At 44.0% G+C, this 14,839-nt stretch overlaps 1 protein-coding gene across 1 annotated transcript; it reads left to right on the plus strand.

Annotated features, from left to right (window-relative positions):
• The first annotated feature begins 4,028 nt into the window (after positions 1-4,028).
• On the plus strand, positions 4,029-13,974 carry PLEK2 (pleckstrin 2). The gene is made up of 9 exons (XM_064715588.1): positions 4,029-4,224; positions 6,734-6,898; positions 7,792-7,973; positions 8,695-8,786; positions 9,139-9,326; positions 9,843-9,944; positions 11,291-11,374; positions 12,474-12,552; positions 12,937-13,974. The coding sequence occupies exons 1-9, from the start codon at positions 4,177-4,179 to the stop codon at positions 13,062-13,064; spliced, it is 1,068 nt and encodes a 355-aa protein (XP_064571658.1). The 5' UTR covers positions 4,029-4,176; the 3' UTR covers positions 13,065-13,974.
• The last annotated feature ends 865 nt before the right edge of the window (positions 13,975-14,839 follow it).

Here is a 14,839-nt window from a genome sequence, read left to right on the forward strand (position 1 = left end):
AGGAAGAAGCTCTGATAAGTGAGCCATGCATGCTGCAAGGAAGGAAGGAGTGCAATGAAGGGATTATACTTAGCATAATCTGTGAGAGCTGTTTTGCTGTGTTAATTGGTGAGCATTGTTTCTGTCAGTAACTTAGCAGTTTAAATTTCTACAGTAGCTACCAGAGCATTTTTTAATTAGAGCTGGAATGTGCTGGTGGGTACAAGTCTGAGTCCTGAGTTCTGGGTGCCTGAAAAAAATGACCAAAATGGTGAGGATGATATCAAAGCAGGTTCAGATAAATGCATTCCAATCTCTTGTCATCCTGGCAGGAAAGAAAACCAGGTTCTCCCAATTTATTCTCTTGAGCATATTTCAGCCAAGAATAAATAAAAGACACGAGACAACCTTTTAGATCCTTCTCATGCATTGCAGGAGCAGGAAGGAGGAGGAATAAGATGTGTTTTGGAGGCCTGTTAGTGAGGGAGTACTGGGGACTTGCTGTGCTCCACCACTTAAAGATCTTAGGAGCTGCTGAGCTGATGCCTTGTCTCATCCTGGCTCTTTCTCCATTTGTGAAACTGCCTTTGCTTACCAAGTGCTTCAAATAAGGGGTCTCTGTTGAGTTGCTAAATCCAGGCAGCACATTCCTGCTGTTCCTTAGCTACTGTGCTGTTTGCACAATTGTAATCACAATGCCAACACCTCCACTTGCACCTAACAGTCAGTGGAAGGGGACAGGAATACCTGTGATAGGGCTCAGCCTGATGTGTTCATTGCAAGGATCTCAGTTTGACTTTCCTACCTCAGTTTGATTTTCTAAGTTTGATAGATTGGAAACAGTTGTACTATCTGATAAGTATTTAATGCAAAAATCAAACCCAAACGGGTATACTGGCTCAGGTCTGGTAACACACAGCCCAGTATCCCATTTCTAATGAGGGAAAACAGTGGTTTCCTAAAAAGGGGTTCCCTGCTTCCTTGGGGTTGTGGTTTGTCTGGTTTTTTAATACAGTGACAATTCCTTGCTGTTTTCTCTCTGATTTTGGCTCATAGATTTTTTCTTTAGGTGCAGTGGACCTGGTGTGTTGCTCTTCATAGCAGAACCTGCACTTTGATTTTTAAGAGTGTAGACAATGAAACAACTGTTTCCAAATACTTCCACCTTTCTCCAGTTAATTTTAAAATCGCTGTTATGTCAGAATACTATTGAATGCTTGTTGTCTTTCACTTCTATCTAGAAATGTTTCATCATGCTTTATTTTGATGTGGTTTGTTTTCATAATATTTCATCCCTTATTCACTAAAGGAACTAATTTGGGAGTGCTGCACTGGAGGGCAAAGTCCTGAGAAACTGCTTTGAAAACTGTGGTGTCTGTAGTGCCCCAGTGCTGTGTGTGACATGATGATACACGCTGGGTGCAGCAGAGCATGAGACGGGGCTTTCCTTTGGGCAGGCTCCCTGAATCAGCTGTGGGAGACTTCTTGAAGGACTGAGTGGGAGGTGCCAGCTGAAACAGCACAGCCTGCACTCAGAACTGTGGGGCTGCTTCTCCCTCCCCTGAATGCCTGAGTGGCATCCTGTGGTCTTGAAGGCGACTCTTTCTGGCCATCCCATTCCAAATTCTATAGCATATAAAGAATTTGGGAGTCACTTCAAAGGCAAGAAATTGTCAAGCACTCAACTGTTCTTTTTTTGTTACAATACTACACTGATGTGGAAAGCACTCTAAAATGGGACCCTACCTGAGGAAATGGGTGCTCTTCTCTGCAGTGAGTTTTAAGGCCCGCAGAAGATGTGATGTAGAGCTCCCTAAGTTTATCCAGATCAAAGCATGTCCTTTTCCACTGGAAGGGTTCAATGCCAGAACCTGCGTTCCCAGCCCCTGCATGAATCAGACAGCTCAGATCTACTGACTCATTTTATACTGCCTGACCCTGAAAGATCTGTGTTTACTCAGCCTCAGGGAGCAGTACAGGGGCAGTTTTTCAACCTTGATTAACTACAGAATGAGACAGAGAGGAAGGGGTGTGTCTATCATAAATATCCAAAGTACTGAAGAAATACTTCTGAGTCGAAGTATTGAAGGAAGTGAAGGCTCTATATAAGTAGTTGATAGAAAACCTGTTATTTAATGACCAGCTGAATCAAGGTTTGTTTCACCTTTCACCAGCAGTTTGACAATAGAATTCTTTGTTGCTAATGTTAATTTTGCCAAGATCTGTCTGCAGGGTTGTGGGTGGTCTGCATGCTGGAGAAAAGGAGCTTGTCAGATCTTCAGTGAGGACTGCTTATGGAGCAATTCTGAGATCACTGTCTGAGCCAGAGCCCCCTGCAAGCTTCTACCTGTCCTCCCTAGCATGAAATAGCACCTTGACTAAATTGCCTGCAGTAACAAGCTGAACAATGTGAAGTCAAACCTCAAATACCAAACTGTGGAGTACTGTATTGAAGCTGGTTATATAAAGAGTGCATGTCCAGGAAATGCATGCAGCAGTAATGTCTCTTGTGAACCTGGACTTGAGTTTTTGGGGGTTTTTTCCCCTCCAGTGTAATTCTGATGTACAAAACATGGTGAGCTGATTTTTTTTTTTTCTGGCTTTATCAGGGTTTTTTTCCCCAAGATTCTGTTTCTGAATATATATATATTACAGAGATGGAGATTATTTTTTCAATTAACAAAATACATTTGGTTTGGTTAATTTTCTTTTTTTAAGGCTACAGTTATATTTTTTAAAACTACAAAATTTTCCATTGATAACTTTGAAAATAGTATATACCAGCAGCAAAAGTACTTTTCCAAGTGTTCTGTTACTGTACTTTAGGTGGACTGAAGAGCAAACATACTGGGATATGACTTACTGAGCCTGTTGCCTGGTAGCTGCCTGCCTTTTCCCAAGAGTCAAAAGGGGTACAGTAGGAGCTACACAGGTAACTTCTGCTTTTGAAATCTCAGCCAGCATGTTTTCTCTTTATATAGAATCAATCTTCTAACTTCCAGCAGTGTTTAGTCACCCACTGTATTCTTAAGGCCTCTGCAGGACTCTTCTCTGCGTTGTCTCCAGCACAATTTTGGTTTCAAATCTTCAGCGTCGTGCTATTCCTAGCTAAAAGTTATAAAAATGTATAAAGAAATTACTTGTTTGTTCCTTTTCCTTAGTGCATGAAAGTGTGCCCCTTGATATTGGAGTCACTTAGTCTTACTTGACCTCCGGACTCTTAACATAGCAACGAGTGCTTTTGTTTATTTGCTATACCCTACCTTGTATGTCTTATCACAGCCCACAGCTCTGCCCACATTCATCACCCTAATTTTAGTGAGAGTCATGGAATGCTGACAGTACAGCAAAGGCTGTTATTTCAGAACAGCAGCACTCTCTGAAATATTACTTCATATTAAACAGATTTTTCACAGCGGCTAAAGTCTTCAGAAATACAACAAACATCTGAGATTGCCTTTAGACACAAAAGGCAGTCTGTTTCAAGGCATTCAGGAGGTACAAGAGGTCACTGCAGTGTTCAAGGATCAGGCTGCTTTTACTGAAAGCCTGCTTATGTAGAGATTTAGAATATTAGACTGAGAACCTTGGTTTACATACGAAGGGGTCACTGAAAGTAGAGTGGACTCTTAGGTGCTTTGGAGCTTCTTTCGGAAAATAAATTTTCAGCAAAAAGTTACTGTAAGATTTGTGAAAATCTTGTAATCATAATATCCTGAATGTTACACTTACAAGTTGTGCTAATCTGTGGAACTCCTGAGAGGTGGGTTTGTTAGATGAGAAATTTCAGGTGGTAGTTGTTTAGTCTGAAGTTTTGAGGAATGCGGTTTTAAAATTCTGCTTCCCCCTCCCATGCAATACCTGATTTGTTATTTTCTAGCTGTTTATTTTGGCCAGCCCGCTCGGTGGTGGTTTTTTGCTTTACTAAATTATGTGAAATTCTTTCAAGATCCCTTTTAGACATCCCTTTGTTTTACTTCCCCGAGGGCAGGTAAAACATCAGAGCCAGCTCGCTGTTTAACTAATATCTCACAGGTAGGGAGGGAGGGAAAAAACCAGGAGAGGGAGAGTGCGTCACATTGGAGGAGGGGAGCAAAGAAAAATGAGCTTTCTTAAACAAATCCTGTGCAGAGGGACAGGCTGCCAGGGCTCAGGCGATTCTCGGCGGGGGCTCTGCTCTGTTCCCTGCCGGCCACGATGGAGGAAGAAGCTGGAGTGCTGAAGGAGGGCTTCCTGGTCAAACGGGTGAGTGCTCTGTTCCCCTCCGGGCGGCTCCGCTCCGACACGAAGCAGCTCCTGAGCAGGGAGCGGGGCGAGCCCGCGGCGCGCTGGGTCGGGGGCTCCTGCCGCTGCTCCTGGGAAAGGAGCTCCTCCAGCCTTGTGCAGGTGCCTCCCAGGGGAGCTGCGTGACCCGCGGCTGTCCCCTACCCCCGCAAGCTTCCCTGCGCTGGCATTTCTGCGGAGGAAGGTGAATTAGCCATCAGGATTGATGCCTCAGGTGTTGGAAAGCCAGTACGGCTGCACCTCACACACCTGTGTGCTCAGGGAGCACCCGCGGCAGCAGGGGAGCCACCATGGCAGGATGGAGAGAAGGAGAAGTTTTGGGTGGGTTAGAATAGATTGTGCCTTCTTCAGTGACGTGTCCGTGCAGAGCTTCCCATTTCATGTAAGAGAATAGAGAAACGACCCCTTTTTTTGATCCCCTTTTTGAAGGGGATCAAAGCAATGCAAACTTTTGAAATAACTTATTTTTTCCACTCTCCTCAAGTAGTGCTGTTAGAAAATTCTAGCCAAAATGTGGCGAAAAGAGCTGAAAGATTTCAACCTTCCCAATACTTCTCCCTGTAGGACCGAGTCAACCATTGCTGGAACACAAGGAGGCAATTTAGCAAGGGGCATTAACTGCTTTTAGTACCAAGAATCTGTCTCAATGATTAATATGGTCCTCGATTTCATAGAAAAGAATGTGATTGAGAGGTTTGTTCAAAGCTTTGCCACGCCTAGGGAAATGCTTTTGTGCAGTACGTGGCAATGTTTCTGGTGCTAACATGAAGGTAATCCTGGTCAGGAGTTTTCCTGGCAGGGCTCCCGGCCAGACACTGGCCAAGTGAAGCTCTGTGTGGAAAAGGGGCTGTTCTCCATCCTGCCTTCTGCAGCAAGGGCAGAGATCCCAGCTGCCAGTCTCCTCTCTGGGCTGCAGCCGTGCTCTGGCTCTTAAGTGGCTGCTGAATTCAAATGGGAAGCCGAGGCACCAAGTGAGTGAGAGGAATGGGTGATTGGCAGCACACGGAGCTGTGACTGCCGGTCTGTACAACATCACCCAAATACACAGCTTGGCAGGAAGGAGAGCACAAAGGGGACAACTAAAGCAAACTGGGGGACAAGGGAACCAGGGATCCACAGAGAAAAAAGGAGAAAGGGATGGGATCAGGTAATGAAAACAGGGTTTTCATAAGAAGAGAACAGAAGAAAGGAGATTATCTAAAGGCATTATAAATGGCAGAATTATGTACTGTAATGCACTATAAATATAAAGTGAATGTGTGCAATTAGGTAAAGATAAATTTTAAAAGGTAAGACAACCTCCTGAGAAAAGAGAACATTTTCCAGAAACAAAGAATAGAGCCATAGCAAAGAACATACAGGAAAAATGGCCAAGTAACTTTACAACAGGTGAAAAAAAAAACCTGAGGAACACAAAGGGAAGGAGAGAACAAACCTGAGGTAGATAAATTGTATTTAGTATAGACTAGAAAACATTGGATCTACAGTGCCCTGGATTTTAGAGACCTATTACTCCACCTTTACTTGGAGATTGCCGGGTTTCCCCTTTATTTACAGAGAGCTAATGAGCTTTGATTCATGCCATAACTGGACCTTACATGTTTCTTTCTTCTAGCCATGCCCACCCTATCCCAGGTGTCAGAGCTTCCTTTACCCCCTGCTTTGCCTGCTGGCTGTAACGCTCCATCCCCTGTAGAAACACAAATCAGCTTCTTGCACAGCCAAGCTGGACCAGACACCATCAGACAGGACTAAGCCTGCCTGTGCCAGCCCTCACTGGCTTTGCTGTCCTTTAACCAGAATAAAGAGAGCTGGAGGCTGTTTACAGAGGAAAAATAGGAAGATTTGTCTGTATTATATAATCCATGAGGCATTCGACAGCAGCCTTCATTCAGTCTTTTGTCATCAAAAAGCATATTTCCTTTACAGGAACCAGTAGCACAGGGAATGTTTTAGCCCAGGAAGTTGGAGACAGATGGGGCTGAAATGAATTTCTCATTATCAGTAAGGGGGAGATGTGAGGAAAAGCCAATTCACCCAGCAAAGATCTTGCAAAACCACTTGGCACCTGGAGCCACATCAAAATGAAAAAGACAGCACTCAAGGTCACCAGAGAGGAGGAACTGGTTGCCAAGAGCCCTCACACATTTTGGATTTAGCCTATGCTGTCAGCAGACAGGTGTGAACCTACATCAGCTCTTTGGGATAATTCCTGTGAGCTTTTACAAGAAACAATTTGTGCCAGCAAAGTTCACCAGGCTGAAGAAAGAGCACAGCACTTTTTTATCCCTCTATGATTTTATGGTGATGGAGCTGTGCTATTTTGTTACTTAAAATATGTGTATTTCAGGGAGAACAGGACTCACAATGACTTCTTGTGCTTTTATTTCATACAAGAAGCCAAGAAGAAAATGTGGCCATTTCTCAGTGCTTGTGGTACAATCAGTTATGTGGATTTCTGCCCCTGCAGGGACACGTTGTTCGGAACTGGAAAGTGAGATGGTTCGTTCTGCTCCAGGATAAGCTGCTGTATTACAAAATTGAAGGAGGCAAGAAGGAGCCTTCTCCAAAGGGCAGGATCCTTCTGGATGGCTGCACTATCACTTGTCCATGCCTGGAATATGAGAACAGACCGGTATGACTGGAAAAATGTATCTCTTCTCTATGTCACTCATTTTCTAACTTTTTCCTATCTTTTCCTCTCCTCCTGGCTTTGACTACTTCAACCATACCACTGGGGTGCTTCCAGAATTAGGCCCAGCCAAATGCAAGCTGCCACTAGCAGTGTAACCAGGACAAGCACTGAACTCCCTCAGCGTGTGCCCAAATGTGAGTCAGCTATTAACAAAAACACAACCCCAACCACTTCTCCTGTACACATAGTGAGGAGAAAAAAATGTAAGTGCATCAGCCCAACAGTGTGTGGAGAGAGGACATGAACACCCCTATAGAACCTGAGGAGGGTGGGGAAAAAAGGGAATATCACCTGTGGTAGTTGCCTTAAAGCCTGGGTACACATTGGGTGCTCCTAAGCAGCCAGATCAGACTCCTTTTTCCTTCAGCAATGGGATATTGCTGCTGTAGAAAGTTTTCAGCAAGAAGACTCTGGAAGAAAACGTTCCTCCTGTGTTTTTCTGCTCTCCTATAGGTAGCAGCAATGCATATTTCCTCTGTGTGGGGTATCTGTGTGGTCTGCTCTCCAGGAACTCCATCCATGTACACCATGTCTATAACTGAAAACCAAGGGATTTGAGGGGGATAGAAGAGCCAAAAAACCCACAAAAAACCCAAAACAAAACAAAATACCCCTGACCAAACAGAAAACTCCCACAAACAACAACAAAAAACCCACCAAAAACAACCCACATTTGTGCCTGCCATCCTTCTGAACAAGAATTGCTCTGAACTGCTCAGGTGGGATGCACTGTCAGACTTACTTGTGTCACTTGGGCCAATGCTAAAGAAGCAAATTGCAAGAGAAGCAAAATAGCTAAATGATGTTATTGCTTTGTCCTTCTTTCTCCACAGCTACTCATCAAACTAAAGACAAAAACCAATACAGACTATTTCCTTGAATGTTGCTCCAGGGAGGAACGTGACTCTTGGGCTCTGGACATCACTGGAGCTATTCATGCTGGTCATCCAGTACAGGTACAAGAACTTCACAGAATGAAGAACTCTTTCAAACTGCTAGAAAATATCAGCCTCCAGTAAGTGTATATTTTTCTTGCTGAAAACTTTCTCCTTCTGTTGTTGCTGTGGTTTGCAAAGTGCCCGAGTTGATGGATGGGGAGGGCCAAGGGAAGCTCCTTTCTGCACAGATCCGCTCCTGTGTGGCCATGAACCCCTGAACTGGCTGCCCTAGGTTTGCACAGGGAATGTGCTTTTTCCTGGCCATCATCTTTTGGGAGTATGTGGATTCTGCACAGGCACCTCACTGCTGGCTTGAAGACCTTCCTGGTCAGCAGCAAATGTTCTCCCTGGGGAGATGTACTACCTCAAAGGATGTAATATCAGGGAAGCACCACGTGGTGCTTTGTGCCCTGTTGAGTTTTCAAAGCTGGTATCTGGAATCCAGACTAGGACTTTAGAGTGACTCATCTTAAACAACAGGAAATGGACACTGATTAAGAAACAGAAGATTTACGTTAATTTGATTTGTGTTGAACAGGTAAATCGGGCTGACTATGCATCAGTTTGCAGTGCTCTGAATTGAAAGATACTTTGTGAGGCATCTTGTTTAGTGCTGCTATTGGGAGAACAAAGTTTTCCTGGAATGTACTTAGGACAGTGCTTCTGGGGGAGTACCTAGAATACCTCCCATCTTTATGTGGGCAATCATGAGGACACCCCTGGCACTGACAGAAAGTATACAGCTATTTCTGCCTCTCTTTTTCATCTGCTGATGTTGTGCTGTGCTCTCATTTGCAGCAATATAGTGGAGAGAATGTATGACAGCAGCACTGGAATTAAGCTGACCCGCAATTTGGATCAAGGCAACAGATACAAAGAGACCTTCACAGGTACATCTGGCAGGCAAAGACCTGCCTCAGTATATATCAGAGCCACCTCACATCTGTTATGCCACATTGCAGGGACAAGGGAGATACTGCACTGCCTTCATAGTGGGATAAGCTCTGTCCCAGTGGAACCTGGCAGTGCAGCCAAGCTCTCCAACACCTTTCTCTCTTGCTCTTTGGATGTATGGAAGCATACTTAGAACCCCAGACTTTTGGTCAACTTTGCACTTCTCTGACAATCTTTGGGATGGTGCCAAAATGTTTCTACTAGTGAAAGCCTGCGTGGCAGGAGACCATCTGCCTACCCTCAGAAGAGCACACTGTCTTGGTATGAGAGCTGCCTTTCTTCCTGCAGGTTCTGCCCTGGTGGACTGGCTCATCTCCAACAGCTTTGCTGTGTCACGATTCGAGGCCGTCACCTTGGCGTCCATGCTGATGGATGAGAACTTCCTCAGGCCCGTGGGAGTCCGCAGCACCGAGGCCACTCGCTCCAGTGACCCCTCTGAGAAGTTCCTCGACGACTCCACTGCTCTGTACATGTTTGTGAGTGATGCAGCTCCCACACAGGCACCTCCTCTCCCTTGTCACACGCTCGGTTTGGGGTACCGGTGCACAGCATGCAACCAAAGGCAAATGTGCAGGCTCAGGAAGTAAATCTGCAGAAGGAGCAGCTCTAGTCTTTTAGTAGTACTAAAACTGGCACTTTTGCTGGAGCCAAATAGCTATGTGGATATGGAGGGATCTACAAATTACATAATTGGGCATTAAAAGAGGTGTGTCCCTGGAGTGCAGCGCTGTGTCTGTGGGCATTGCAGGCAGTGCTGTGGCTGTGCTACAGCTCAAGGCCACAGCACTTATACCCAGCATGTATAGATGTACAACTGTAATTTGTTGCCTGTGGATCTTGGTCCTACAAGGCTGAGCAGCAGAGCTATGGAGGAGAATTTACTCAGGAAATATAAGCTGAAAATAGCTAAGGAAAATAAAATGCAGAATTTTCTACTTAAAAGTCTGTTTAGATGAAAAACAAAAGTGGAACTGTCTTTTCCCTATTTGCAGGCTGAGAGCAGTAAGAAAAATACTAGTTCCAAGGAAGAGGTCCATTTCAACATCTCTGAATTTAGTGGCACAATTGTGAAGCAAGGATTCTTAGTGAAACAGGTAAGCATAGTCTTGGAACCTGCCCCAGAACACAAGGAACAGTAGAGCTCTTAGGGTTTCTTAGAGAGTAAATGTGACTTGTACAATGATGGCTGGACAGATGTGCCCAGCAGAACTAACTTGCCTGTCAGTACTTGAGCTCTTGCAGTTAAGAGTATCCAGTTATAAAGGAGTGAGCTATGGAACTTGCTCAGGCAGGATTAATTGGATATTCTGTACATATTGAGCATATACTGAAAGGTACAAAACAGCATCAAAACCAGAAGTACCACACAAACTCCAAATCCTACCAGAGGTGTTACATCCACTTCCAAGCAGAGCCACCAGTGCTTTGGTTTAACCTATCCCATCCAGGTGGTGTCAACAGTGAGGATGTGTTGCTGGCCACAGACAAATTTCAAAGCTGAGTAGCTTGACCTTTGTATGAAGTGGACATTTGCCTGTGGGCAATCATCATGTACACATGGGTGCTTTGGTGGTGGTGAAACATGTTTTTGGGCACAAGTATCTGCTGGTAATAACTGTTTCCAAGATCTGACCCTTGGTCTGCAAAATGTAGTTTCCAACACTTGCTGTGAACAAGATGAGGGTAAATCACTCTTTCAAAGCATAACACAGCCACTTGCAGAAGGAATCCTACCTGCACTGCATGGCCCCACTCTTACTCTGAAGCCTTGTACCCAGAGCCCCACCCTTAACGTTGTGCAAACTGGATGACCAACTGCTTCCCAAGTCAACCCTCCCTCCTTCAGCTGCCAGGGCTCCATGAGGGTTGGCAGGGTGCTGCAGGATCCCCACAGGCTGCCAGGGCAGTCTCCAGCAGCACAGGACACGAGAGCTGCCCAGGAGCCCCTGCCCATGGGCAGCAGCGGCCAGGGACAGCCCCCAGCAGCCCCAGCCCCGGGCTGGCCCAGATCCCAGCACCAAACCTCCAGGAGAGGGGATGTTCCCAGGGCCTGGCACAGGCCTGGCAGCAGTGACAGGGCTGTGGTGAAAGAGTAAAGAGCTGCAAAAGGACCTGACACAACCCCTTTGTGTCACACAGCATGGGGTCTTAATCTGAAACCCATATTTAATCGGAAATGAAAAGCAGGAATGAGGGATATAACCATTTGTTCCTGTCACTCTGCTTTCTTAGTTCTCAGCACAGGGAAGGAAGAGATGAAGGAATTGTCAATATATGAAGAAGAAAGATAAGCAGAAGGTCATGGGAATTACCAAGATGTTAGAAAATATTTTTCTCTGTTGGGTCCAAACCCTCTTGTTTTGGTATTTATGTCTCCCCTTCAGCTTGTAGGAAAATGGTCATTTCACAAGGTAGTAATTTTAATTCTTCCATTTTGCAGGGGCACAAGAGGAAAAACTGGAAGGTGAGAAAATTTGTTTTGAGAGCTGATCCTGCTTTCTTGCACTACTATGATCCCACCAAGGTACGTGAGTGGGAAGTTACCATCCCCAGAAATCCTTTTAGAAACATTTTAGTGAAGACACAGTTACACTGTAAATGTTTCTGTCACTCTGGGTTCCTCGATCCGTTTCCAGGAATTAGATTTCTCTGGCCTCACCCTACGAGGTTGTCCTTGTAGGACTTTGCAGCCCTACATTTTCTGTCCTTTTTCCCAGTGAGATTCCTTTTCCTTAGCTGGGCAGCAGCTTCCTGTTCTTGGGATTGCTCTCTTGCTGCACCCTCGCACTCTGGGACCATGGTCCTGCAGGCTTTCTTCCTGGGTTGTGATCTTTCTGGGCTGAAATCCTACTGTTTGAGGATCATACTGGTTCTGAGATTTTTTACAACCTTATTCCAGCACTGAATAGGGTCTTCTTAATGCCAAAGTATGTAGAAAATTTCTACTACTCAGTTTTAAACTTTCTCATGAAAAGTAGAATTTATGTTCATTAATATAATAATCAATGTGAGCAACTCAGATACTTAGGGTACCACAAAGCCAAACAGGATTGCAAGAAGAACATGTATAGAAATGCTTTATGTGACTTTTAAAGCTAATAGAAATGACATATCAGTGAAAAGAGTTTATGGAGCCAGTTCATTTTTTGTTTCCTGTTCCTACATGGGTTTGGGGGATTTTTTTCACTGCAAATTGTCCTTGTAAGGCTATAAGCTAAAACTGCAGAACCTGCAGGCAAGAAACAAGAGTGCCAGCCAACTAGGGAAAAGAACCAGATTTTCCCCATACAGTCTCAGTGCAAAGCAGCAAGCTAAATACTTACAGAAATATATATAATTCAGTATGTTGTTATTGATAAAACCATACGTACATTTGAAGTGTGATTGCCTACATTTTTGCTTTTAATGGATGTACACCATGGCTAGCTACATTAGAGAAACATCTGGGACTGAAAAAATATAGTAATGCCTTTAACTACATGTTCTAATTGATTTCTCTTGTGACATAGGTGTTTCGTGCCTAGAAAAACCGCTATTATGTCTCCAACTTCATAAAAGTGATGCATGTGCTCTGGGAAATGATGATGTTTTCCAGCTAGGCCTTGTTTCCTTTCTCTTTGCAGGAAGATAACAAGCCAGTAGGTGGATTCTCTCTTCGTGGCTGTCTTGTCTCAGCTCTGGAGGACAATGGAGTCCCAGCAGGTGAGCACAAGCCTCTGAACTGTCACACATTTATATATATGCTGTAGCAACACATTCTTTGGGTATGGGTTTGTATATATGGCTGCTCGTATGCACAGGTGGGCTGACTTTCCATTTCCCTTTGCAAGCAAAGGAAGAGCCATGTCACAAGTCCCTGTACTGCTGGGTAGTCCACAAAGCCCTATCCAACCTGGCCTTGAACACTTCCAGGGGTTTTGAAGAGGGACATCAAAGACACAAAAGCTTTGGATGTCTTATCCATAATAAAAAGGAAAGAATTGATTCCCTAATTTATGAAATTCAAATTCTTATGAAGCTTCATATCTGCCAGAAAGATTTTCTCTGTGCACCCTCCTGACATGTTGGGGTTTTTTTTCTCTGCAGGAGTGAAGGGCAATGTGCAAGGCAACCTTTTCAAAATCATCACCAAAAATGACATTCATTACTACATCCAGGCCAGCTCCAAGGCAGAGCGAGTGCAGTGGATTGAGGCAATCAAGCCGCTGACATGAGCAATGTGGACTCCATGCCAAATGACAAACCACATTTATGACCAACTTCCTGCTCATGTTGTCCAGGAGTGTTGTTTTTCCCTTGATAGTCAATGTTCATTATTTGAATCACCATAACACCTACCAGGTCCTAGGAGACCATGCAGACCAAATCATGTAGATCCAGAATTTCCTCCCCTTGAATTTACCATCTAAGCAAGAGACCAAAACAGGTGGACACAGACAAATGGGGCTTTACGAAGAAACGTCAAGATATTCCAAGATGGAAGAAAAGGATCTTTTGTGCAAGTATTCAGTCTACGTCTGACAGATCCAGGTAGTGCTTTATCTTAAAGCAGAATTGTCTTGCTCCTTCCCCCTTTATAAAGGGGCTCATAAACTTAGTTAAGACTGAAATATCTAAGTCATGGAAGGTGCTGGTGGCTGAGGCTGCCTTTCTCGGCATACCACACGAATCTTGTGCTAAGTCTCAGCCCAGCTGCCAGGATAATATGCATTGCAAAACAAACAAGGGGTCTGTCTGTCTGTCCATCCATCTGCTCTACTTTTTAGTTCTCTGTTAGACTGGAAAAGAACAAAAATCTTGCTCCTCACCCATATAGATTACTCTTATGCTGGCAATGTCCCACATCAGAATAGGATCCTGAGTATCAAAGCAGATCAGTGGAAGTTCCAGACAATTTCTGGTGCTGAATATATTGGAAGAAATGCCTCATCCATAAAAGCAATTATCCTTCTGATAATTACCATAAGTCCATTTATGTTGGAGCACCATTTGGACAGAGAATTATAGTAGCAGTCCTCACTTTTGCTTTTTCTATCTTAAGTCATTATTTTTCCATTATTTGTCTACTAAACTTGTCTTTGGTATAATTAAATATTAAAAAGACAAACAAACAAAAGACCCCCATGCATTTGAATATCCTGTGCTTTTTCTCAGAGGTCAGTTTGAGTATATGAAAAATAATGGTTTAATACACTATAATTTTAGATTTATATATAAACTGAGACACTAGAAGGTAAAGTGGAATGTAGGAAATTCTTCAAACACCCAATCAGCCTGCTGATACACTATTTCCATAAAGTTTCTTGTTTTTTCTGAGTACCTGTATCTGACAGCCAGATTTTGCAGAGCATTCAAAAAGGCAGCATGCTCAATATCTTCCCTGAGGTCATAGAGGAATTTGATAATCCTCTATCCACAGATTCGTTTCTGTACAGATGTTTTGTTCTCTGAGTTCTGTACTAGAAAGAAGTCCCTTCATCACCAAAGGCAGAATATGATACATGCTTTTTATTTATTAGAATAGCCATGCATTTAGGATTTTCCTCAAAAGCCACAGCAATGAAATAACACTGCATGCATTCAAATACTTAAGAGAGCTCATAAAGAAGTTTGCCAGCAAAGGTGCAGCTTTAATCATATGCAAGAACAAGAATGGGCAGTGCAGTTTCAACTGCAGACACCATTTCCTAGGGCTGATCCAGAGAAGACTCTGAAATCCACAGCTGTCAAAACCTTTCAATTCTGGAAAAGCTGCCTGGAAGAGACAGGGTAAGGCAGGTAAGGCATTTATTGCTCTCTGCTGGAAGGCACAGATGTTTTTGTGCTGACTGAGCAGAGCTTCCAAGAAAAGCAATTCCCTCCTGATAATGTGAGCCTTGCTGGGGCCCATCAGACTCCCTAATTCATTTATAAGAAAATCTCCTCTTTTCTCAGACCCACCACCTACATAATGCCCAGTTCTAGTCACAACAGCCACCCAACCACAGAG

The sequence above is a fragment of the Zonotrichia leucophrys genome, chromosome 5, assembly GCF_028769735.1.
Source record: "Zonotrichia leucophrys gambelii isolate GWCS_2022_RI chromosome 5, RI_Zleu_2.0, whole genome shotgun sequence".
Lineage (NCBI taxonomy): Eukaryota > Metazoa > Chordata > Aves > Passeriformes > Passerellidae > Zonotrichia > Zonotrichia leucophrys.